This window comes from Osmerus mordax, chromosome 24 (assembly GCF_038355195.1).
Source record: "Osmerus mordax isolate fOsmMor3 chromosome 24, fOsmMor3.pri, whole genome shotgun sequence".
In the NCBI taxonomy this organism is placed as follows: Eukaryota; Metazoa; Chordata; class Actinopteri; order Osmeriformes; family Osmeridae; genus Osmerus; species Osmerus mordax.
The window spans coordinates 7,487,181-7,511,241 of NC_090073.1; the positions used below are offsets into that span (position 1 = coordinate 7,487,181).

The 24,061-nt window shown below is 47.6% G+C and overlaps 2 protein-coding genes and 1 long non-coding RNA gene across 21 annotated transcripts in view; 2 read left to right on the forward strand and 1 right to left on the reverse strand.

Moving 5' to 3' along the window:
• Positions 1-763: 763 nt before the first annotated feature.
• Positions 764-1,780, reverse strand: LOC136932823 (uncharacterized). The gene is made up of 3 exons (XR_010874772.1): positions 1,660-1,780; positions 1,024-1,114; positions 764-832 (listed from the first exon to the last, which is right to left on the reverse strand). It is a non-coding gene; the product is annotated as an uncharacterized lncRNA (long non-coding RNA).
• kansl3 (KAT8 regulatory NSL complex subunit 3) lies at positions 1,133-12,205 on the forward strand. Of its 18 annotated transcripts, XM_067228092.1 has the most exons (22): positions 1,136-1,298; positions 1,619-1,881; positions 2,063-2,254; positions 2,612-2,702; positions 3,191-3,376; positions 3,562-3,693; positions 4,047-4,163; positions 4,263-4,361; positions 4,525-4,596; positions 5,094-5,168; positions 5,503-5,660; positions 5,779-5,842; positions 5,965-6,186; positions 6,465-6,621; positions 6,920-6,997; positions 7,176-7,355; positions 7,506-7,626; positions 7,889-8,016; positions 8,481-8,584; positions 8,728-8,920; positions 10,252-10,382; positions 10,895-11,031. In XM_067228092.1, exons 2-22 carry the CDS (start codon positions 1,670-1,672, stop codon positions 10,895-10,897), a joined length of 2,715 nt encoding a protein of 904 aa, XP_067084193.1. In that variant the 5' UTR covers positions 1,136-1,298; positions 1,619-1,669; the 3' UTR covers positions 10,898-11,031. The 18 variants fall into 18 exon arrangements, 16 of the variants coding, with proteins under 16 accessions (XP_067084190.1, XP_067084188.1, XP_067084194.1 ...); XM_067228089.1 differs by lacking the exon at positions 10,895-11,031 and having other exon boundaries at positions 1,133-1,298; positions 2,084-2,254; positions 5,965-6,153; positions 10,252-10,860; XM_067228087.1 differs by lacking the exon at positions 10,895-11,031 and having other exon boundaries at positions 1,134-1,298; positions 5,965-6,153; positions 10,252-10,860.
• A 654-nt stretch (positions 12,206-12,859) lies between these two features.
• bmp1a (bone morphogenetic protein 1a) overlaps positions 12,860-24,061 on the forward strand; it is a 26,483-nt gene continuing 15,281 nt past the window's right edge. The window contains exons 1-5 of one of the 2 annotated variants that reach the window (XM_067227704.1): positions 12,860-13,043; positions 21,262-21,375; positions 22,236-22,367; positions 22,558-22,675; positions 24,043-24,061. The exon at positions 24,043-24,061 is cut by the window's right edge and continues 160 nt beyond it. In XM_067227704.1, coding sequence (XP_067083805.1) covers positions 12,860-13,043; positions 21,262-21,375; positions 22,236-22,367; positions 22,558-22,675; positions 24,043-24,061 — 567 coding nt within the window. The remainder of the gene's footprint in view (positions 13,044-21,261; positions 21,376-22,235; positions 22,368-22,557; positions 22,676-24,042) is intronic. The other variant, XM_067227703.1, reaches the window with a different exon arrangement.

Here is a 24,061-nt window from a genome sequence, read left to right on the forward strand (position 1 = left end):
AGACCTTGGTAACATGAGATGACATAATTTCATTCACTTCACAGTAACATAAAGAACTGCATCATTATCCCACAGCGCTGATGATCCCACACTCAGTGGATGGATCGTCCTTTTTATGGATAATATGTTTACATGTTTTCTGATCAAACTCAGAGACACAATCATCCGGGATTGTAATACCAGTTGGATACCTGCAATTAAATAGCATCATTAAAGTTAGAGTTAGCATTTCAGCCAATTTAAATGTCCCAGCAGTGTTACAGATTAGGAATGTTCTTTTAAAAATATGTAACAGAAATCTAGGTCTTTTGGGATCTCAGTACTCACGCGTGGCAGCAGCTCAGTTCTGATTTGATGTTGTTATTTGATGCTCTAGAGCTACAACTACATTCCATACAGTCGCGGTTTCTCCAGTTGTAGCCCGCAGCATACCACGTCTCATCTGCGCTGTCCCAACAATGGGTCTTGCCTGAAAAAAATAAAGATGTCATAAAAAAAATTACAATAAAACGTCAGCTGTGTGTTTGTGTTTGTTTTATTTCATGCTTGTTTGGTTGGGTTTGTCTTTTACCTGTAGTCTGAGCCATGAAGCATGCAGCGTTGAGCATTGAAGGTAGAGCGCACAGGAGCACACCAAGAACCAGTGACCTCTAAAGAGGAAGAAAGGAGGAAGAAAAGTTAAACATTCCAAAGACACATCAAGGACGACATCTACATTATCTACGCCGTACACCTTCATTCAAAGACAGACACTAACCATGATGGCGTTTTCAGTGTGGAGTTGGAGCGTGCACGGCTGTTTTTAAGCTTTGTCCCAGATTAACCTTTGGAACTGAACAGAAAAACAGCATGATATACCGAAGCCAAGTTCTGTTCCTGGCAGACAAGCCACCTGGTCCTTTAATAGTAGGTTATTGACGTGTTTATTTTGCAGATTAAAGAACTTTTGGTTTACACTGTGCGACAAGTAAAGACGTGACCAGTTGTTTTTTCTAAAGTTATATATTTTCAATTCCGACATACCTACAGTAACTTATGTGTGACAAATAAATAGACCTATCGTTCGGTCCGCAAAATCCGTTCCGTGTTTTGCATGACTTCTGTGGCGCGTCTCCTGCTAGTGCAAAACAAAAGGAAATCGGCCACACTATCAGCAAGCGGTGGAGCTTCACGCAAGCTAACATATTAGCTGGAATGTTTTGACTACCTTTAATAATACACGGAAACAAGTACATTAATTCTACACTATTTTCCGTTCATTTACATATTATTAAAGCAAATGGAAAGAATGCGAAAAGGTGAGTAGCTAGCTGGAAGAGTTACTCGCGAGACATGACTATGAGATTCTGTAGAGCTACCAGCTAGCTAGAGCTAACTAGCCAGTTAGCTCTTTCATGTTAGTAAGAGAATTGCTGCAAGTGTTACTCAAATCAAATGTTTATTATTGTGTTTTGAGTGGCCCTGTATCTAGCAAATTGTATGGGGGACAAAGTAGCATTACCTAACACTAGCTATCTTGACAGGGAGTTAGAGCTTGCTGGCATGCTATGCTAACTACGGCAGGCCATGACGAGGGTGTTTCAGCTGCTATTCCTTAACATAATCTTTCGTTTTTCAGGCTTTTGTTAAAACCCTTCCAAATACTGGACCGTCGGGGACCTGGTGGAGGATGCACCGGGGTGCGGACAGGGATTTCCAGATGTCCACACGGAGAATGGGGACATCTTTGTTATTCCAGCTCTCGGCCCACGAGCGCGAGCTCGACTTGGTGTTCCTGGACCACAGCTATGCCAAACCGTGGAATGCCCACCCGGACGCTAGCAGTGCCCGACCCACTCGCATGCTGTTCGTAACACCCCGTCGCCAGCCTGATTCGTCATTGTGAGTATTTGTGTATTGAGCTGTTAATTACAGAACCGCAATAGAAAGTGGCATGTCTGTGAAGCTTAGGTCTGATAGCGATACTTATAAGACCAGCGTCCAACCTTCATGACAATATCAATGTGTTTTAACTTTTAAGTCAGTCGTTTCACCGTGTTTAATCCGATTTGGGTGCTTACAGGTGTAATGTCATCTCTTCTAGGGAATCGGACCCATCCATCGATGTAGAAACTGTCACACCTACGCCAGTGCCGTTGTATGACAACCACAAGGCTCGTAGTGTGATGAAAGAGTGCGAGCGCCACGTCTTATTCGCGCGCACAGTTGCAGATGGCCCCCCACCACCTGATGACTGGGAAGAACACATCAACAAGTCAGTTAAAGAAAAACTCCAACTGCAATCTTATGATCACTCTATGCTCCTACAGCAGACCCATGAACCCAATATTTCTCTACAGTATACATGTAAACAGCATCTACAGCTCTTACATCTACATGTAAACCTTTCTACAGCATACCTATGACCCTATATCCTCATACTGTGTACATTACAAGCCCCATATTCCTCTTCAGTATACCTGTGAAACATATCTTGCCGCAGTATACCTATACACGTTATGTTTCTAAATGTGTCTCTTATCACTTGGACTTGTTATGCTACCTGGCATGTACTGGTTTATTTGTGTCAATCTCTTCTGTGAGTTGTGATCCTCATTTTTCCTCATTGCAGGACTGGATGGTCACTATCGCAAAATAAATTATTCAACAAAGTTCTGAAGGCCCTGCAAGCAGAAAGGTTGGCCCGGTTGGCCAATGAAAACGTGAGCTTGCGACCTCTGTGTCTGATTTACTATTGGTTGGACATGTGGCTGTTTGATACAAAAAAAAAAAAAACATTAGTTCCTTCAGATATCGCCTCAGGCAAAATATTAACACCAAGATGTAATGGAGGACATTGACTGGGCAGTGTTTACCCACAGCTTTCTGTCTCTACATGGTCACCTGACCATGTAGAGACAGAAATGACATGCTGTCGTGTAAATAAGATAAATAACAGAAGGCCATTTAGTTTGTTTAATAAAAGAGTAAGCTATAGAGCTGTTTTATAGGAATGGTAATCTTAAATGACTTATTTTGTGATCTGGCGCTATATAAAAATAATAATATATTAAAAAATAAAATAAAACATTTTTTTATTTTTTTATGAATTTTACCTTTTAGGGGGTGCGGGGGGTGCCCTCTAATATAATGTTAGGGGAAACACTACTGGGACTGTGGCGTTTCCCTCACCATCCCTCTTTCCCGCCAGGCCTCCAACGAACCGGTGCTTCGAAGGATCGCCGTGGACAAGTGTGCCAGGAAGGTGCGTCACGCGCTAGCTAGCGTGAACTGGGACACCAAGCTAACCCAGTGGTTGCACACCACCATGATCGAGTCTCTCAGCCTGGCCATGCTGGCCGCGTACCTGGACGTGCTGCAAACACTCAAGAGCAAGGTAGCCTGTCTGCCGCGCGTGCCATTCATCTTTCACTTTGTATTCAAAGTTTAGAAATGAGGGTGTTTCATTATGTATCATAGATCAGCATAAGAAACATGAGAGTTGGATTACGCTGTAGATCGGCTTATGCCAGGTTCTTGACTTCCTGTTCCTTTCCCATGTACGTGTGTGTGTGCGTGCAGCTGCCCTCCCTGATAGACAGGATGCTGCAGACGTCGTCGGTGAAGACGGGAGCCGCGGGTGCGGAGGCCCTGTCCCTCCTCCTGAAGAGGCCCTGGGACCCCGCCGTGGGAGTGCTGTCACACAACAAGCCGGTACCACACCCCTCCTTCTCTCACGCCCCTTTCAACACATTTACATTTAGTCATTTAGCAGACGCTCTTATCCAGAGCGACTTACAGTAAGTACAGGAAAATTCCCCCGAGGCAAGTAGGGTGAAGTGCCTTGCCCAAGGACACAACGTCATTTTGCACGGCCAGGAATCGAACTGGCAACCTTCTGATTAATAGCCCAATTCCCTAACCGCTCAGCCATCTGACTCCCCTACGAACACGGTGTTCTTAGGTTTTGGTACACCTTTTTTTTTTAGGACTGTCCCCAAATCCCTGACGCCTTTCAAAGTGGGATGCCGACTGAACTCTTCTCTGTGTGTGTTTTTGTGCTTAAGAGCAAGCTCCCCGGCTCCCCCCTCATCCTCATCGCTCCGTCTGGGCCCACCAACCCTGCCTTCTCCACCTCGCGCAGGATGAGGTTCTGGCAGTCCCAGCTGTCCTGCCTGGGAAAGGTCTGGAGCCTGGAGCGTGTACATTTGTAGCTTACGCCAAAACCTCATTATCCTCCCCACTTGAGGGTGAAGTTGTGTAACACGCATTGTTCCTCTCAGGTAATCCCAGTCAACACCCATGTGAACAGCGGGGCCAATGTGGGCATCACACAGTGTCTGGAACACATGCTGGGTACTGTCAGAGCCAAAGTTATCGAGGTACCGCTGTTATGTCAACCTAAAACTACCATTGATAGAATTGTGTAACTAAATGGATGGTGCTTTTCCATTTTAGTAGTATTAATATAACATATAGCTTTTAAATAGATTTGGGGTCCATACTGAGTCTTCATGGTTCTGTTTGTTTCCATGTTTTCATCAGGTCCACAGTCACTTCCCCCTCAAACCCATCATCCTGGTTGGCTGGAACGTGGGCGCGCTCATTTCCTGTCACGTGAGTCTGCTCTCGTGCATTCTTGTTTGCCTGCTGTTTCATACCTCTCAAGAAAAGGGCCTCCCACCGTTCCAACACTAATTTAGCACAGCTGATGCTAATAATTAGCTGGTGGATCAGGTTACTAGTGTTGAAGCAGTGTGGTTGGAGCATTATTCAATTGGAGCTTATAGAATACAAAATCCATCCAAAACAACCCCTCTTCTGTGTTAGCTGTGGATGAAAGCATTTACATTTAGTCATTTAGCAGACGCTCTTATCCAGAGCGACTTACAGTAAGTACAGGGACATTCCCCTCGAAGCAAGTAGGGTGAAGTGCCTTGCCCAAGGACACAACTTCAATTTGCATGACCGGGAATCGAACTGGCAACCTTCGGATTACTAGCCCGATTCCCTCACCGCTCAGCCAACTGACTCCCCTCGTGTCTCCTAAACGAATACATCAGCTTATAGATACAATGTCAAAATCTGTAATGAAGTGTTCTGCTGTTTCCCAGGTGTCTCTCATGGAGTACCTGACCGCCGTAGTGTGCCTGGGCTTCCCCCTGATGTCAGCCAGCGGACCCAGAGGGGTAGGCAACATCTTCCACGTCTTCAAATGTCCCCTCTCTCCCTCCCTTACGGTTCCTGGCTCTTCACTGAATCTCTCCAAATAAAACAAATGCCTTTAGAAAAATATCGTAAAGGAAGATGTGATGATAAGAAGGGTTGGTGGGTTTTATCCAGGGTGCGAATAACCCCCCCCTCCATTAAGACTTGGACCCCCCCAGAAAAGGTAAAAACAACAGGTCGGGGGGGTCGATACATGCCCCGGAGAAGAAGTTGACCCCCCCAGAATGTCATTGTATAATTCTCGATCTGGTTTGATCCTAAGAGACTGATGATGTGTGTGTTGTGGGCTGGCAGGATGTGGACGACCCTCTGCTGGACATGAAGACTCCGGTGCTGTTTGTGGCGGGTCAGAACGCCCTGCAGAGCAGCACGGAGGCCATGGAGGAGTTCAGGGACAAGCTGAGGGCCGACAACAGTCTGGTGGTGGTGGGAGGAGCCGACGACAACCTCAGGTTTGGACGCCTCTCCCTCACCGCTGGGTGCTCAGTGGGTGCTCACCACTGTTCAGGGGTTTAAAGGCGTTGCCCAGTTTTCCTCTCATTCCTGTTGAAATGGGCTTCCCCTCCGCAGGATCAACTCCACCAAGATGAAGTCTGAAGGTCTCACTCAGACCATGGTGGATCGATGCATTCAGGTGAGCCCATGTCTGTCTCATCCAGAAAATCTGCTGTTTAACTGAAGACTTTTGTCTGGCCGGTCAAGTCAAAAGTGATAAACCATCTCTCTCTCTCCTCTACTCCCTGTACCCGTGGGCAGGACGAGATAGCGGACTTCCTGTCGGGGGTGCTGACGCGGTCGGAGGGCCACGGGCACAGCCCGGGGGAGATGAGAGACCTGGACACGGAGAAGAAGAAGAAGCCCCGGCGGGAGCTGCCCTTCGACCTGGAGCGAGGGCGGCCCTCGTCCCCCGCCCTGCGCGTGCCCATCTCCCCCTCAGGCTCGGAGGTCAGGCCTACCGACGCTCTCCACTCTCTCATGGTTAGGAAGGCAGCCGGAGCCAGGACATACATACACACATGCATATATATACACACATCCCTCCAGGATATATAGACATATCCTGGAGGGATGGGGGAAGGTTCTAGCTGAGTGGTTAGAGCACTTCAGATCAAGGGATCGCAGGTTCAAATCCCTCCTGTACTGTACATTGTCTGGGATGAAAGCGTCTGCGAAATTCGCCCCCTAAGTTCTCATTCTCCCATGTGTTGTCGTTCTGTCCCCTCACCCGTGCTCCTGTGCATGTCCTGTGTCCTCAGGACCTGTCCAGTGTGTGCAGCAGTCCCACCTCGAGCCCCAAACCAAAGACGTCAGGCCTGTCCCCGGCACAGAAGTCCAGTCTGATCACAGCCACCCAGCTCCTCAAGACCCACATGCAGAGGTCCGGGACCGTGCTCACGCACAAGCAGGCGCAAGGTTTGTACGCCGCAACACACACACACACACACAGAGCTCTCACCTTCATCCCACTTTGTTGTGTGAGCTTGTCACAGTGAGTCATTCCGTTTCGATCCTGCTCTGTTTGTGGGCCAGTAGAGATGAATGCAGCCTTTCGCTGCTGGAAAAGAAAGGACGAAGAGCTGTTTGTTTCGACGTTCTCGCCTGGTTATAAGCCACGCCACCTGTACGTGAACGAAGTCCTTTAAACCGTCTCTTCTGCACTTTCTCTCTTTCTGCCGCTGTCTCTCCGTCTTTCGTTTCCAATTCCTTCCAGCTCAGTTTGCTGCTTTTATGAAACAAAACATGCTTGTGAGGAAAAGCCTTCCTCCTGGCACCCCCTCCTGTGTCTTCGGTAAGTCTCTCTCCTCCCTCCTTTTCTCCCCCTCCCCTCTTCTCTTCTTTCACCTCCTCGAATCCCGCTCTTTTCCCCCTTTCGAGTGCACAGGGTTGGCATCGTTCAGGGGGTCAGCATGGGTTGCTCGCGGGCTGTTGCGCGACTGTCTAACGTCACGCTCGTGTGTGTGTTGCAGTGCCCGTGTCCAGCGAGCAGACGGAGGGCCTGGACAGGGACGAGCTGAGGACCCACGTGAAGAGGAGGCAGTCTCCCAGCCCCAACACCACCAAGAGCGCCAAGAGGGCCAAGATCAAGGTGACCATCGTGTCCCATGGAGAGACAGCAGGGGGCGCCATCAGCTCTGCTGCACAGGAAGGTGGGTGATGGCTTCTTCTTCTCTGTACAGGAAAGTGTGATGGCTCTGGATGGTTTTCTATGAGCTTATAGCTACTATCGGAGAATGTCACGTATTCATTTCGTAACATATGGCATGAAGTGATTTTGTGTTTTGGTGGCGTCCCGTCAGGAAGGCTAAAGCAGGCTGTGTGTCTCTCCCCAGCGGGGGCGTCTGGGAAGCCCCTCAGCGTGAGCGTGGGACACACCGTGTCTGGAGCCAAGGAGCTGTCTGGCCTCCTCACAGCCCAGCGGTACGCCTGGTCCGCACGCACGCACTCTCCCACACACCCTCCATTCCCAACACACACACACACACACACAGGAATGAACATGTCACCTGGCTGGGGCAGGTTTGATGCTAATGGGTTGATGAGTATTGGACTCTGGCTGGAAGGTTTTTTTGTTGGATGGAAAGTAAAAAAAACACGAACACTTTACGGAGAGTGGAGTCTCCCTCCAGCCAGCCCTGATGCCTGAGCAGCTTTGAGGAGATGGTTATGTGTGTCGCTGCAGGTCGGGTAGCCTCTCAGAGGGGTGTAGTGCCCTGGCCTCGGGGGCCGGCCCTTTCCACCACCTGCAGACTTGCATGGTGTCAGGTTCCTCCTCACCAGTCCAGGCGCAAGCTCCTGTTACTGCCCAAGGTATCTCCTGCCCACCGTGCTTCCTGCCCACGTGGCCTCTCTCTGCCCCTGCCATCCTCTGCCCACATGCCAGGCCCTGAATCGGGCGCCCCAGCACACAGGGTGCCACACAAAAACTCCAAACATTGCAAAGTCTGAAAAGCTTAAATGTACAGTTTTTAATTTTATTTCAAGTCAGACACACAGGGGCTCAGCAGGGAGGGGTGGGGAGAGACCTGTATCATGATAATTGGAACATTCTGTGAGAACATTTCGTGAACACAGCTCTTAAGTAAACATTGTTATTGATTTCCTATGATATCACCTACAACTTGGACTTTTGGACAGTACCTACATCAAATATACCAGCTCCCCTAGTTCACCCGCAGCCAAAAATGTCAGGCGTTGTGTTCGCTCTGGTGTTGGCCGGGCCCTAACCCAAACTCCCTCCTCGTCAACTCTCCCTGTCCGTCTGTCCATTCCAGCTTCCGCCAGCAGCCTCCTTCAAGGCCTAAGTTTCAGTCTCCAGGAGATCGTCACCAAGTCCCCTAGCCTGCCCTCCACAGCAGCTAACATGGGATCCTCTCAGGTACCTGTTGGCCAATGCACCCTCATCAATAGACTTACCTCAATACTTTGCGCATATAGTATGTCCTCAGTAATATTAGATGACACAAATGACATGTAGCGTTGAGTGATGTTAACTCTGTGTGTGTGTGTGTGTGTGTCCAGGCTCCCAGTGGGAAGCCCCAGGTCCTGGGCTCCATTGGCCCAGGCAGCAGCACCTTGCTCCGGGCCCTCCCCGTGGTCTCCACCGGAGGGGTGTCCAAGACCACCGCCATCCACCAGCTCCTCACCAACGGAGGGCTAGCCAAGCTGGCCAGCAGCCTACCCGGCCTGGCTCACATCTCCACCCAGAGCGCTGGTATGTCTCGCACTGCCAAACCGCGACGGCCGCGCTGAATATCCACGGGGGTCGACCCCGACCCCCCCACCCCCACCCCCTGTAGCGGCAAGGCTCTAGAATAGCAGGCACCTGGTCAGGTTACTATGGCTACAGGGAAGCTATAGGAACCATAGGGACGGCATTCTCTAGAGGGTGCGTGTTTGTGTCTGTGTGTCTGGGCAGTTTTCCTCATCTAGATGGGTGAGTCTCCACCACAAGCTGAAGTGTAGCGTCTTAGGTTCAGGTAATGGATGAGGCTGTTTTGAAGAGCCCAAGCCTTTCAGTGTGAGATGAGCCATACAGAAAGCAACAGCCGAGAGCCCGAGACAGACGAACGATGCCATGTTGACATGAGTCACGTTATTACATAATGTTTATGTACATTAGAAGGGGACGTCTCCTGATGGTCGAAATGCTAATAAGTGAATGCGTGAAACTGTTTGGATGCCAAAACACCGAATGTGTTTTCAATAATTGTGAAATGAAAGGGTATTAAAAAAAAGATACAAATATGAATCGGTGTGGAATGGGATTCACGCCATTGCGTGTCGGCCATTTTGAATAGCGGCCGACTGTCACACGAGGATTTGTGTGCTTGGTTCAGACTGCATTTCTTTTACCAGAGCTGTCCACCAGTTCGAGCGACTTCTTTCCTGTTTGTTCTTCATTTTGTTTGCTTGTTCCTTCATGTTAACATCTGTTACAACCTTTTTTATATCACCGTCAAACAAGCAAATCCATGACCTTAGATGCACACGCTACCATTAAACAGGGTAAATATGTTTGGAAGTTGAAAAAAAACAAAAACAATAAGAAGCCACAGTACAGCATGTGTTGTCCTCTTGCCTTGTCATTGCAATAAAGACTGCAACAAATCCACGCATCCATCTCTCTTGTTTTGATTGTGCAGCGGGTGTCGCAATCTTCCCTGTCCCTTTGTTTCCGGCCTTTTCAGTTGTCTTTGTTTCTGCGTCCTGTGCGTAGTCCGATCTTTCCACGGCTGTCATGCTTGCAAACTGGTTAAAACCCTGTTAAGTATTGATGAGGATCGTCTGTCTCCACATGCTGTGGAAGAGAGAGCCGTGTAGAAAGGGTGCTCACAGCTGTGGCCGAAGTCAAATGCCGTCTGAACATGAGAGAACTGAGAGGAATTTGCAGCTTTTCCAATAATCGAATGAATTCATTTAGCTTGACACTTTGATCCAAGGCAACACAGAAGGTTAAGGGGGATTTGAACCTGGGACCTCTTGGTCTGCAGTTAGGCGGGCTACCTCTGAGCTATACCCAGACAGGTTTTGTGTTGTTGGCAGCTGCAGGGCAGAAGCCCCCCCCCACCACTATAACAGTGACACTGAGGGGACAGCCCAGCCGGGTGGGGTCTCTCTGCCAGTCCGGGGAAGCACTGACCCTGGCAACGGTTTCCAAGCAACCCGGCACCAAGGTGGGTCCACTGACTCTTGTCACATGTTTTGCGATTTGTATTTTTGATTTTGTAAGAATGGATTTTTGCATGTTTGCAATGGGGTAGTGTTAGTTCAGCGTTGGCCCTGACTTCCTGTCTGTTCTCCTTTTATGTTTGTTTGGAGTTTTTTATTTTATTTTTATTTTTGTTTATCGAGTGTTGGTGGTGGTTTGTGCAGTGCTGACCTTTCACGTTCTCCTCACACTGCCCACTTATCGAAATGGAACTCCTGTTCCTGAGCAGACCCACTGCCATGGTAACCATATGGCCTGAGATCACGGATAATTGTGCTGTTATCTCTGCCACTTCTTTTGATAAGAGTTGTCTCACTCACCGACAATACAATCTATGTTTTTTACATACAGTAGAATTAATGATGTTACATGTAAATCTGGTGGGTTGTTTTGATGGTCCGATGAGTAAATCGGTTCATCATCAGTCGTCCTGTTTCCCAAAATGCAACGTTTTTGAGTTGTTGATTTCCTTTGCAGTGACACCGCCCAGTACTCTGTCAGGTCACATGCTCCACAAGGTGCTCGGGATGTTCCAGCCTGCCTTGACTGATGCGCTGCACCAGAACCTCACCGCAATACCGTCCCTGTCCCTCACCCAACATGGATCTCCAGCGTCTTGACAAGACCAGCTTTTCGTGTGCCTATATGACAGTTACAAGTTAACACGATATTGAGTGAAGAAACCCTTTTATCCAAAGTGACGTATGAATAATGCATGTAGAAAGCACAGAAGACCACGGGTCAGAAGTGCGTCGTTCTAACAGTATTTCGGTGGTCAGAGTCAAGAAACGGTCTCAACGCTCACTAACTACAGTTTCTCATCCTTCACCCCCTGGTATATGCTCATTGATGACTTCAAATAGCTTGGCTTAAAAGTATTCTTTCTTATTTTACATGGTCAACAGTGTGTTTGCTTGTTATTCAGTGTTACTATAATGGAATGTCAGTCTGTTTGGCTTCAACTGTGTAAGTGAATCTTATCTTGCAGGGCTGGCTTGTCTCAACCATTTTATGATTATCTCAGCAAACATTTTGTCAACTGTGAAATTAAGTAATTCTCAAGTGTTTTCTTTTCTTTTGAGTGGACATTCAAGGTTTTTTTATTTGCAGGGGATGTGAAACAGGTAAGGAGGAGCCCAAATTAAACATGTTTTCTAATTAACTTATAAAGTGTTTTTAGAGAGAATGAAGAATTGCTCAGTGTATTTTGGAAGTTATTTACTTTGCTCTCACATGACTTGAAATGTTCATTCCATTTTTTTTTAAATACAATTTTTAAAACAGCAATTATCTGTTCTTTTTTGAGCATGGCAAATTATCTCAACCTTATTTCAGTTCAGGGGGACAGTGAGTTAGTTGTCTTTCACACACAGATTTTTCCCCAGCGTTTGTCTGTAATGGTGTAGCTGCTTAGGGCCCCAGCTGCAGTGTAAATACTCTCATTTAAGCAGACATCCTCTCTCATCAGCCACACATGGACAGTGGTCAGACAAGACAGAAAGGGAGAGTGTGGTTCTGCGCTTATGTAAGCCAGGCTTTGTGTGTGATAAGCAGGGGATAAGTATGCCAGTCAGGATGGAAGCCAGCGAGTGCTGTTGACTAACCTACACTGTCCCATTCCTTCAAGCAGTACAGTCTCATATTCACTATCACCCAGCCTCTGCCACACCACACCAAGGAAGCTTGTATGGATCAGGGACAGGTTTGGGGAGCCTTGTAAACAGGCTTGGGGTTCACAGTGGTATTTATCCTATATGAGTTTAATGAGTTCAATTTAATAAACTGATATGTGTTGGTGCTCACTTGTGGTTTATTGTTTTTTTTTTCAGCGTTAGGTTCAGTGTTGTTTTCTAAATACCCATGACTGGTCTGGTATATGATAATTCCAAGTGTTAACAGATATCGCTTAAAACAGTGCAGCACTGATACAGAATATCTAAATGATGAAACAAAAATAAAGAACGTCCATTGAACTCAAACTAGAACGCATTTTCTGGAAATTCATCGGGCTTTGTGTGACCGTGTATAATTCGTGCGTAAGTCTAGTCACACAAAGTGTGTGTATGTGTTTGGCTTGCATTTGCGTGCATGAACATTTGTGAGATAAAGAGTGGTGTTACAAAAAAATAATTTTGAGCCATTCTAAAATCTTGTTTTTATCCATATTACCGTGTGCCTCCCCTAGAGGACAAATGCAGCAATTGCAGGTAGTAGACTGCCCGATATCTGTGCCATGATCACCAAAGTTTGCAGTCAAAGCGCTAGCATGGAGTAAGGCGAGGGGAGCGAATCACTGCCCCAGAATCAAGACATTGTGGAGAAGCTGAGCTCTTATTTTAAACCCGCCCTCCGGAGAGATCTCATTTCCCCAAAACCTCCCATTTTCTCTCTCTCTCTCTCTCTCTCCTTCTGTCCCTCTCTCGTCCTTCTTTTTCTTTACCTATGTTTCCCGTCTTTCGCTTTAGCCCCCACTCTAGAACCATGGATCTCACAACGAGATGTTTGTTTCTTCTATCCTGCGTTCGCATGATTTCAGCAATCGATTTGGAAGCAATTGAACCAAGCTACTATGTAGAGCCCGCTACCTCCTCAGACGTGATCGACTACAAGGATCCATGTAAAGCTGGTAAGGGAACGCTATTTACCTTTTATTTTATGTGGACGTAGAGTGCCACGAAATGCTTTTGTGCGTTTGGAAGCCTGCTGTCATTTGGGGAAATCCATTTGGAGATGACAGTGGTGAATCTAGTCTTAAATGGATTTAAAGAACGTGTAGGAATATACACATGCCTTCTACTTTTAGCGATAGTTTATTTTAAACGATGTCTTGTCTTGTTTTTTTTTTGTTGTTAGTTTTTTTGTCAATGCATAGCCTGCAATAGCTTACAACTGTCATTCTTGTGGACAAATATGAATATAAAGCCGAAAGGCAAATCCAAATTCCTATAGTAGAATTTTCACGGAATCAAAAAGTGTTTGTTCTTAAAACAATAGCAAAGTTTGTGTTTGCTATTTGGCTTTGGCCGACAGTTTTGATACTTTGGTGTTAGAATCGAAGTTAAATACAAGTAGGCTGTTATTTTTTAAATGTTCAATTTGTTGGCAAGAATTGAAAATGTCCTTGGGATCTCTTTTAGCCTACTGGAAAAGTCTAGTCCTATACTGTGGTTTGAACATGGCCCATGACATTTAGCATTTAGTAATGATTACTTTTAGGGGGGAAAATAATTGTTTGTTATAGGATTGCATTTGGGTCATTACGCAAGTTGGCATGCATTTACTTAACCGGCTGTTAACTAATGTGACCATTGAACAGAAGGTTGTTTCTACACCGTGTGTATAATCACCCACAGAAAATTCCGTCAGTTGTACATATCATGGCACGTTTTAGTACTGGATTGTCAAACAAAGTTATTAGACTAGTATTAGTGATAACGATTGTTAAAATGTTTGAGGTAGTGCAGCCATCTTCATTTTGATCTGGGTATGGTTAGTTTTTTTTCTGGTTGCGAAACCAAATCTTGGTTGTCATTGTAGTGAAGTGTTTGCTGTGAACTCAGTGGCTGGCCAAATCCCCCGGAGGAATTTGCTCAGATACAGTTTTCCATCTGCTGAAGGTATTCAGGTTCCAGATAAAGAAACATCTCCTCTTCAGATTACAGAAACAGAGACATCTTCTCTCAGAAATAACCCACAGCTACTGAAAGTTCTTGGTAATGGTTTAGAATTTGTGTGTCTCAGATTCCCCCATGACGGGGTCATACTAACACAATGTTCTGTGAGATATGTGCCATGGCCTTGCCGGTCTTCCTTACTCATACATTCAAAAGTACTGGCATTTTAGGAAAATATATGTTGAGGAATAGGATTAATCACTGATGACAAATTTCCCATCCCTTATTAGTTTGACTTAACTATCCAGGTGTCTCATGAAGGGAAAACCCTCTTCTGATTCTGCTGATAGTTTGATAGGCTGTATCCTCCCTCCCACAGTTGTGTTTAGAAAAGCATCCTTGCGAAACTCCTGTGTTAGTCACCCGAGTGCGTAGTAGATATGTGTTTGTAAACGTGTAAACACATCACAAGCTGATGGCAGATGACATCTGAAGTAAAAAGGAAAGTAGTTTGTAACGGGGAGAGAGGGGGGAATGCAATCACTGGACTAGATCCGCAAATTCCCAACAGCTTAGCACAGGTGCTGGTGGAGAGACAGTTGGAAGGAGAACTCTCCCTCTTTCATCCTCCCCAACTCCCCACCTGGTCCTCTTCAGGGCTGTGCAGTCAGTGGATGAAGCCAGAGGAAGCCATTTGTTGGATCCAACTTGGCCTCCCTCCACAACGATGTGAGGCCCCGCATGTGGTTTCTCAGTGACAGATATTTAATGCTGTTTCACCCTCACTCGTTCACCGTTTGGAACATTCACTCAGTCACTCGTGTTCATGCACAGTGAGTGTAAACTGACGGTTTTACAGAAAAGGACCCTGGTGTAGTGTGTCTTTGGACCTCTGTTGATGTATCCTATGGACAGCACTGTATAGAGTCCTCAAGGTCAACAATTTCCAACATGGTAATTCACTCAGAAGAAAGCATTTCTGTGGTGATACATGATGGTGACATACAAATGATGCCCCTTATCATCATGCTGACCTACAACTACATTGTGGCTTTGGAAAATGTTGTTAGAAACGTAACTGGTTATTGAGCTTTAGTTTTGTAGATGGATAACTGATGGAAAATTCCTAAGTTCAGAGAGTTGGGATGTTGGCAGTATCCCAGCTACTCATTTAGGATTCAAAGAACCCATTGAGATTAGATTAACTCATTTTCTATATGAAAAATGCATGAATGGCAGTCACGCTCTATGTGTATTCTATTTAAATAATCATAGATATGCAGGAGAGCGGAAACTGATTTGACGTTGACATTAAGGCTGCTTACGCTTATTTATTCAGAAGTCATCTTTATCTTGTGTTGGGTGCTTAACCGTGCCAGTGCCTGACAGTCTAAACGTGGCTTTTAGAGTCGGATCCCAGCCTGTAGTCGAACTCCACCAGAAACAGCTGTGCTGCATGTGTAGCCTAAATCGGTGCTCTGCAGCATTGCTCAGCATGTCTCTAACCCTGCTGTGGTGTAGAGTCACCCATGGCTCTCTGCTGTAGCAGGGGTAAACCATCAGCCACCCCACCCTCCCCTTGCCCACCCCCCTCCCGGCCGTCTCTTATGCAAGTGGTTTTCCTGTCTCTCCCCGGCCGCAGGCTCTCTCCCCTGGCTTGCCTGGCAGTTGCCCCAGACTGTGGCTCCTTCACAGTCTGCCAGGGGAGAGCGTGGCTGGGGTAGCTGGAGGCCAGGCAGGGTCTGGGCCAGCTCAGGTGAGGTGAGTGCAGGCCATTCAGAGGGTATTGGCAGCTTGTCCGTGGCTTGTTTACTCCCCCCGAGGAATGTCTACTGTGTGCAGGCATGCAAGCCTTTAATCATTTGACCGTTAGTGCACGGGTATATCCTTATCCCGTTCCTTATAATATACTGTGAAGTATTGGGTGGCGAGGTATGTTTGGATGACAGTTGTCAGAAGGCTTTAACATTTGAGACGCACACATTGCTCTGATTGTTTCAGGTGTGTCTGACTGTGGAGTGTGTGTGTGTGTGTGTGTTACAGCTTGTTGCTTATAGATGGGATCTGTTGCATTGGAAGACATGGGGAACTTACATGAGCTAGTCAGAGGTTCAGATCCTTCTTATTTAAAGTATTCAACGAATAAATATCCCAACTTTTTCTTTAACGCATTGAATTTCCTTGCATAGGGGTTTAAAGCTAAATGTTTTTTCCAATACATACTCTTAATGTCTGCAAACCAAACACTGTTTTTTTTACTTTTTTGCTCTTTTTCTTTTTTGGGGTGAGGTTTTAAAATGACCCCCCGAAAAAGTGTGTGTGTGTGTATGTACATAATCCTGGTTCATTGGGTCCGTCATCTTTTGAAAGCAAAGGCACATTATTTACAGGTCATCAGATAGCTAAAGGTTAAGCTGCCATGTTTGGTCTTTATCATGGAGCATTCTCAGGCCAGACCGCTAATGTGCTCCTCTTCTCAGGTAACACAGTGGATGTCTCCACAGGTTCCGGCTGATTAGACAGCCTAGTTTTGGGCTTAATCTGAAAGCTTTAGTGGGAACAATATGTTTGTTGTCAGTACTAAGTAATAACAAATGATTGAAGGAGTGCTCGTTTAAACAACTCAAAGGATGCCCAATTAAGCAACAATAATGACAGGCACTTCTTTACAATTCAGTTTGTAATTCAGTTTGAGTCCCTGAATTATTCATTGACGCTCTGTTACTGTTTATCTAGAAACAGTGTTGTCCACCTTTCCACCTGCAGTGTCTTTTAGATATCGCAATGAGCTGAATGGTTGTTATTTAGTCAGGAAATATGTTTGAGGCATGGCTGTGTTAATGTGTTTCACAGGCACGTCTTACCACGGCAAATGACTTTCCCTGTCTTTTGATTTCCCTGTTGTCTCTCTCCGTCTCAACTGTGTCGTTCTATGGAGCCGTGTTTGTTTGTGGCAGACGGCTCTCCTCAGCCTCGGGACAGGAGGGAAACCGCTGACGTTCTGTTGGTCGTCACCAGCGGCAACAACAGGAGAAATCCGACATGCTGAAATGGGAGGGTGAAATGTGACAGAGCCAGTCCCCGGTGGCCTTTCACTGCTAAACCTTCCTTCATGGTGTCACAGAGGCAGGGACGGGGGGGTGGGGGGGTGCCACTGAACGTGTCTGGATCTCAGATTTGGGTGATCAGGCTCCAGGCTTTTTTTTAATTCGAAAATAATCCCTGTCCTGAATCCAGGGGCTTTAACCTGCTCTGGAACCTCTCACCTAATTACACCTCAGCTACCTTCAGAAACACAGAGGTGTCGTTTTTTCCCCTGCAGGGCTCAAATTGCAGTGCAAGAAAATGTCACGGTAAGCATTTTGTCGAGGAACAACAGTTGGAGGTGTGTTTTTGTTTTTAGAACAACAGCGGGGGACCAACCTCCCACACACCACCAATCAACCGCGAGTGTAGTGTCTTATCACTGTTTACCTCAGTGATGTCACTGTTTACCTCTGTCCATGACTCCTGTGTATTGTTGTAGTTTTGGGCCCCTTTGCCAGCGTCCCTGTCAGTGATTTAAGATACAGCGTCTCAATGCACAGTGTCTCCACTGTGTGCGTCCTCAGACAGGTTTTGAACGCAGAACCTATCCCTTAAAAGAAGAAGAAACACCCCCCCCCCCCTCCTCACTCATTCATCACATTGTAATCACCTTCAACACAGCACACTGCCGACCTCCATTGGAATTCAAATGTCACGTTTGTTTCTAAGCAACCCGGCTGTGTCATTGTGATGCACCCCTGAGCCTGCAGGCCGGCCGATGTTTTACCCCACTCCTCACACCACCTTTGATGGGTAAAATAATAACGTCTCGGTCTTACGATGGTGGAGGGGGCTGTGTGTGTGTGTGTGTGTGTGGGGGGGGGGGGCTGCTCACGTCCATAGGGATGTTTGTTTTTTTAGTGTGTCAGTACCAGATGTGCAGCTCTGACGGTCACATAAGGAGAATGAACCAGGCAGGGTGTCCGCCATGGTGTGGTTGACACTAAGAAGGGCATGGCCGGGGCATTACAAGAATCAATGGGGCTTTACTTTGATAGAGATCTTGTGTGTAATCGGGCGAGACATGTTGACTGATGGGTTGGTCACAGATGAGAGGGATTATGATGGTTAAGATTATCTAAAGAGACATTCCTTGCGCGCTGGATCACGAGCGGAGCGCTGTGGAGGAGCCGCGTCGGAGATCACTGAGTGTGTGGCTGCTTCAGCCTCACACGGACGAGGCTGGCGGGGGGGGGGGGGGGGGGGCGTCCTCCCCCGCGAGGCGTCCGGCGCGACACGCGCTCCGTCTGCCGTCCGACCGCAGAGCTAGCTCCGCTCCATGACCCCGTTGAACTCCGAACGAGAACGAAGCGAATCCTCCAAGTGGATTGAATAGCAGCAAATTGCTCCTCTTTTTTGTTTTTGTTTTACCACTCCAGTGAATATTAATACCATGGCTGCAGCTGCTGTCATTTAGGTAATGAATGTTGCTGGAATAGTCTAGCATGACTGTACGCGGTGATGATCTGAGCCCATCTGCCACTTTCTCTGGGGGTTTAATCTACAACAGTCCCTGGTCTCTCTGCTGTCTGCTCGCATGCAGTCTTTAGACTGGATGCGGGTTTATCAGCTGTGTTTCTCCAGCCCTGGCCGTGTTTGCCACTGTGCCCCCTCGTCCTACACCCTGCTACTCCGTAGTGACTCAAAGACTGTGTGTGACTGTGGATAATTAAAGCCGGGAGACAAGGGGATTAATTCACAATCCCTGCAAGACTTTCCATAAACCTGCCGTAGCGTCGCCAGGACGACGACGGAGCCCCGGGGGGGGGGGGGGGCGTGGGGGGGGAAATGAGGTCTATGGCCGTCCGTGGCTGTTAGTTTGCTCACTTCAATCTGCGCTGTTGTCAGGGAACAATGACATGGTGGATTAAGAGGCTGTCTCCGGCACCGCTATGGGCGATTGGGTCTCCGGGCATGGGGAGGGGAGCACATTGGTCTTCCGGGGAGCCCACAGGGGCTGGAGGGGGCTGGAGGGGGCTGGAGGGGGGTGGAGGGGGACTGGAGGGTGTGGGGAGTGAGAGGGTGGAGGTGTCGTACAGTCCTCTGTTGGCCTGCGTTTTTCTAGGGTCACTGACGGCCAAACAACAAGGTTCAGAAGGTGCAGCTTCTGTGTTTGGACTGGGTGGAGGCGACGCGCTGAATACCATTTTGTGTTTGTGTCTCAACTGACATCAGGTGGAGTGGAGTGAACATCCTGTCTAACAGCACAGTCCTGTCTCCAAATCATTTGAGATTTGTCCGAGAGCTTTGCGTTCTCCCATTCCCCTCATCAGACTGTTCTTGGAATCCCATAAAACCCAAAGTGGATGAAAGAGAAACGTGACAGTTAGTGTTTATTACACACTGTATGGACATCTGGTAGCTCGCACTGATCAGATCTGTTCTTGGCAGCAAGGGTCTGTACGAATGCTCATTCCAAATAGCCTGTTTAATGTTAGCTTACACTAGGATAGGCCCTGGTGAGCTGGCCCTGGACTTCTCTGATGGTTAAGGTTTGATGAAATCTACGGCTTTATGTCGATAGTATTTAAGTCCTTTGTGTCAAGGCATGTAAAAAGTCTATACAACTTAAATCGGATTTGATGCTACAGGGAATTGGTAAGAGTGATTGACCAGTTTTGATTTGGTTCCTCCTTCCATATGTAAAAATGGAGGATCCCTTTTGATTCTCCTGGTATTTGAAACCTGCCCGCGGTGCATGTCTCATCTTGCAGGCATAGATCCACACTTGTTCCTTAATGCTGTCATTAGCTTCCTACCCAGCCAGGCCCAGCTCTGTGCTAGCTCCCCGCCCCGATCCTCACTGCTGCCGGGCCGGGGGCCGGGGCCGGGGGCCGGGCAGCCTGCATCCCCTGTCTCCTACATATTGTTTCAATAATTCTCCTCTGGTGAATAGAGATGGCAGCCAAGTCTGCTTTTTTACTTTCCCTATTGTGCTGTCCCCTTTTCGTTGTCTCTCCTCTCTCCCCCACGCTCTCTCTCTCTCTCTCTCTCTCTCTCTCTCTCTCTCTCTCTCTCTCTCTCTCTCTCTCTCTCTCTCTCTCTCTCTCTCTCTCTGTGTTTTTCAATCTCTCTCTCTCTCTCTCTCTCTCTCTCTCTCTCTCTCTCTCTCTCTCTCTCTCTGTTTTTCAATTTCTCTCTCTCTCTCTCTCTCTCTCTCTCTCAGTTTTAAGAGGGCTTTGTCCTCCATGTTTTGGTTCCCCCATGATACTTGAACCCTCCCTGATTCACAGATAACTGAACACAACTGACAATGATCGTCTCTTTTCAGCAGCAAAACAGTTAAGACAGTTAGTTGGTTAGAATCTCCTTGATCTTAGAGGATATCCCTCACAAACTTTGCTTTGCAATTGCCACACTCATACACACACACAGACTGTATAGTCATTTTGGTTCTCTGCCATTGGGGAAGAGGGCAGGTTGGAGGGCCTGCATGACCCCTCCTCCTCCTCCCTGCTTTCTGCACATGGATTACAGTGCCACCCCTCCCCCCCTCCACCCTCCCCCTTCCTCCCAGCCCCCCAGTCCTGCACACAAGACTGCCTGTAAATTCTGCAAACGTGCTGGTGTTAAAAGCTTGTAAAACAGAGCGGCTTGTCTTTTTGTAGAGGACGCCGAAACTGCCACAGAAATAGGGCATTAAGCATGAAATCCCATAAAGCAGATTCCTTATAAAGTGAGGCTGTATGGTTATTTTCCCCTGTCCTTGGCCCCATTAAAAACCTATTACTTGCTCAAGGTGCCCCATATACGGTACCAAGGCGTTGTAAGATCAACCCAAGGACTCATTACTCCAAGGAGATCAGGACACAGTCTGAATTTCACTCAACTACATCTTGATCTGTCTTGCCCATGTGTTATACATGAAATTATCTGAGCGAAAAAGAATGTAAAAAGTCAAAGTGATAAATCTGTCATCCATGAATATCCCTTCCTCGTTGATTGGCCCCTGTGGTGCAGTGTGTGAAACAAACAACATTCCTTTTATTTAAACGACACACAAAACTGCTGTTTCACAACTCAACGTGTCTCAGTTTGAACGTCGGGAGAGAAAAGTGAAGTTAGCGTGTGTGTGTGTGTGTGTGTGTGTGTGTGTGTGTGTGTGTGAGTGTCTCACGTTTTAATGACGTGTCTCTTTTTCAGTTGCCTTTCTAGGAGACATTGCCCTGGACGAAGAGGACATGCGCATGTTTAAGGTGGACCGGATAGTGGACCTGGCCCGCCACACTGTCCAGACCTTCAATCACACAGACGCAGGTGAGCTAACACACATCCCAGGATATCCCCGGCGATCTTACCGCAGCAGATCTCGTATCATTCTGAGTCAGGGCTCGACAATAACGATGGCCCGGGGGCCAGTAAAAAGTAACGTCGGGACAGTTAAACTAGCAACTCACTGTCCCGATCGGGCCGCTGCAAAGCATTGATTGAAAAAAAAAAAAATCGCATTGTAAAACTTAACATCCTGCCTGTTTTGCTAAATGCATAAATAACTTTGCAGCTCGTGGGGCGCACCGTTGAGTAGTGTGAGTGGAAGGGAGTTGTGCTTACACCCAGACTGAGACCAAGCACTCGCATAAGCACACCATCTCTGTGTCTGTACACCCATAGTTTCCACAGTGTGAACAATTGTATACTGTCTTTTACTGTCTTCCTATGAGGATGATAAGGCAGCCTGAGCTGTGTCTAACGCGGTAACTGTCAGGTTTAGAGGATGCGTGCGTCTCCCAGAGCGCAGCACCAAGTGATGGCTCCTGTCCAGCTCTGGATTGGCTGCCGCTAACCAGCTGTTTGTTTATCATCCCGCTCCCTCCCACTGTTTACACAAAAGACTAAACTCCGTAGCCGAACTGTATTTTCCTAATCTCTCAGCCACGTGCTGAGGTCTCATATCTGGGGCCTGTTGTTGTTTTCGCTAACTCCAAACATGTCTAGGTTGGTTTGTTTCGTTGTACTTGATGGGCCAGGTTTAGTCTGCCTCACCTCAAATGCACTGCAGTGCATTCAACAACAAGGCATCTGCTCTCGTGAATTAGCACATTGGTGACTTTGTGTGACATTGTGTGGGATTTTACTTTTCCCGAACCTCATCATTGGTTGGCGAATTTGATTGACAGGATCGACTACCAATCAAAACGGAGCTGTGTCCAACCGAGGTACACACCGTAGGAAAAGGGCGGCAACCTCCAGACCTGAGAGGGTGTGGCCAGAGGGGGTCATACCGTACGTCATCAGTGGAAACTTCAGTGGTAAGTCCCAACACAGACAGCGACGCTGTGTATACAATGTAATAGGCATTTCCTGTCAGTGATTGCATGTAAGAATAACAGTGTATACTCGCAGCTGAACCCTGCCGGGGTAGCAGTCAACAATGAGTGGGTCCATGTTTACGTGCCTGGAAGCTCAGCTCCTCTGACCTCCTTCCTGTCGTGTCTCCAGGCAACCAGCGGGCCATCTTTCGGCAGGCTATGCGTCACTGGGAGAAGCACACCTGTGTGACCTTCATTGAGCGCACGCAGGAGGAGAGCTACATTGTGTTCACCTACCGGCCGTGTGGGTGAGTCCCCCCCCCCACACACACACACACACTCACACACTCACTCTTCCCTCCCGCAGGAAGGAAGCGGAGTCGGTCGGCCATCTCACGACCCCGCAGCATCCCCAGTCCTTAACGATTTCTCGCTTAAGTGCTTTTCCTTGCCTCTCTCTCTGTGGCCTTTAGTGCTTGCTCGTTCACTAGATCCGCAGTCTGTCTGCATGACTTGTGGTAAATGTAGCCCCCCATGGCAGCCCTGAGAAAGGGGGCCATTCAGAGCTCAGGAATGCTTCCTGTCTGTGCCTCCTCCCGCTGCATCTGCCACCGGGCACGTGTGTCTCATGTGGTGTTTACAATGGCTTCCAGGGGACAGCCCTTTCCCATAATCCCCTGCTCTTCCCACTTCCCTCTCTGTAGGGTCCGGTTTTCCGGTGATGCTCGATGCGTTCGCGTCTTGTAAATGGACAGTGCAGGAACGAATCATGCAGGAACTCGTGACTAGGCCAGACAGAAGCAATCGCTGACAGTCGCACACGGAGGAACACGGAGGAACAGGACAAATAGGAGATGTAGACCTGTGATACCGGCCCTTTCTTTTCCCCCGACCCAGATGTTGCTAGCCATTTTTAGCCCAGTAACTGCTCTCCAGAGGAACAGGGATGACATTACCCACACGAGCAGGCTGGAGTGGCTGGCAGGGAGAAGGGTCTGGCTCTGCTGCATATTCAGTAGGCCCCATCTGTCCTGTCCAAAGTTCAAGGCGTCTCAGGAGAGCATGGCTATGCTCACTGTAATTACAGAGCGGCTGGGGCGCGCCGTGTGTCTGTGTGTGTGTGTGTGTTCCTGTGTGTGTGTGTGTGGACTAACCTCCCACACTGAGGCTTTTATGTCAGAAGGAGAAGGAGAAGCAGTCATCCAGATTCCACTCTCACACAGTGCAGCCCACCATGTACAGTTCTGTGGGCTTACATGAATGTCACCAGTGTGTTTTTGCTGAGGGGGGGGGGGGGAGAGACATCCACTGGTTCTCCATTTCCCTGCACGAAAGACTGAGATAATGCCATCGCTAATAGAGTAAATACGATTGGAGCTTTCACGTTAGGCCACAAAAGGTTACAGATGCTGCTCCTTGTGAAGTAAACAAAGACTCCCACCACAAATCTCCCTCCCAAAGAACAAGTGCTGTTCTCCCATGGTTAAATACTTGTACTTAAAAAAAAAAGTCTTTACAGGGAATAAAGTCAATAAATACATGTAATAAATACAAACAGACATGCTTGTGGTCCATATTACAGTGTAGAATTTGAACCAGCTGTCTGGGTTAACAGTGGGCAGGAGCTGTCAGTCTCGTGTTGGCTCACCCTGCCCTCACCTCTGTCTCCATGCAGGTGTTGCTCCTATGTGGGC